At 41.7% G+C, this 1404-nt stretch overlaps 1 protein-coding gene across 1 annotated transcript; it reads right to left on the bottom strand.

Annotated features, from left to right (window-relative positions):
- Nucleotides 1–174: 174 nt before the first annotated feature.
- Nucleotides 175–1012, bottom strand: T265_12215 (hypothetical protein; the record flags this gene model as incomplete). Its single annotated transcript, XM_009179373.1, has 4 exons — nt 175–314; nt 351–420; nt 459–912; nt 954–1012. 4 exons carry the CDS (start codon nt 1010–1012, stop codon nt 175–177), a joined length of 723 nt encoding a protein of 240 aa, XP_009177637.1.
- Between the last annotated feature and the right edge of the window lie 392 nt (nt 1013–1404).

Below are 1404 nucleotides of genomic sequence, written 5' to 3'. Positions count from 1 at the left end.
CCTTTCTCAATTTGTTTAGAAACAGTTTAGCGTGCCATGAAGTTGACTAGGAGGGTTTCACTAAAGCTGTTGAATCCAGAAACGTGACATTTCATCCTACACTAATCAGTGTGATCTTAGTACTGCCGACAAAAATAGGTCTTACGGAGTTTACGGAATCTCATCAACAGGAAACTACACTTTCACCTGCAACATAATCTTGGCGTCTGGTGGGATTCGGCACTTTTGAAACCCGGTTGCTTTAAATTTCGGGAATACTTCTTTGTAGTCCGGCATCTTGGAAACTCCCTTCCATGTTTGCTCTGTTGGTGTACCTATGCGTTTGTGAGACTTTAACAGCGCAAAATTACCGAACATCCGGAATACCAGAAATAACTCGTCTATTTCGGAGTCTCCGGGAAATAGCACTTCACCTGTTATCTGCTTTTCATATTGATGGTAATAAGATAAACTCTCACCATTTCGTACAATATACAGCCGAAACTCCATGTATCAATTGATTCGTCGTACTGTTTTGCCCCCAGCATTAACTCCGGAGCTCGATACCATAGTGTCACAACCTCATGACAGTAGGTTCGATTTGACATAGAGTATGTCCGGGATAAACCGAAGTCAGCTAGTTTGAGGAATCCCTCTCTTGTTAGCAAAAGATTCGAAGGTTTCAAATCACGATGAAAAACTTTGAGTTGATGGCAAAAGTGTAGGGCGTTCAAAAGCTGCCTTCCAAATGACTGGGAAAGTAAAAGGGAAAGATATCCTACCGTCACAAGGCTCATAGGCAATCCTGCATGTGACAAAGAGTATTCCGAAGTTTTCTTGAAGTTGTTTTCCTCCATGAAACGCTTAAGGTCCCATTCTGCATACTCATAGACGATTGAAATTTGACGGTTGCGGTGGATTATCTCATGGACTCTACATTCATATTCCCAATGAACAAGGAATAGGCTCTGTACCCTATTATATTGGGATGCTTATAAATATTTAGTTCCAAAAGTATTCCAATTTCCCTCATCGTGGAAGCCGGGATTCCATCTTCAAAACTAAATCACCTTCGGTCATTTTTGATGACAATGGTACCTCTCCAGAGTTATTTTCTTAATGGCATAAACGAGACTGTCTCGCTTGTCGCGAACTTTGTACACAACGCCGTAAGTTCCGGATCCGATTTTCTTCTCTTTGACGTACCTTTCTTTGAACAATAACGTGTCTAAAAGTTAGTGTTTTGCGCGCGCACAAACCCATGATCAGGTTCAAATATGTACCATGAAATCTGTTGTTTTAAACAACACACCTCATCACCCTCGCGCGTGCGCTGATGAATATATAGGCACGAAGTTTATTCACAGACGGGGTGGCAAAGGTTGGAAGATGTTTGGTTGTTACGGTTTTGGTGTCAGATTCGCT

The sequence above is a fragment of the Opisthorchis viverrini genome (genome assembly GCF_000715545.1).
Source record: "Opisthorchis viverrini unplaced genomic scaffold opera_v5_2122, whole genome shotgun sequence".
In the NCBI taxonomy this organism is placed as follows: domain Eukaryota; kingdom Metazoa; phylum Platyhelminthes; class Trematoda; order Opisthorchiida; family Opisthorchiidae; genus Opisthorchis; species Opisthorchis viverrini.
Note: the sequence above shows the minus strand (reverse complement) of the source record. Positions and strands in the feature narration are given on the sequence as shown.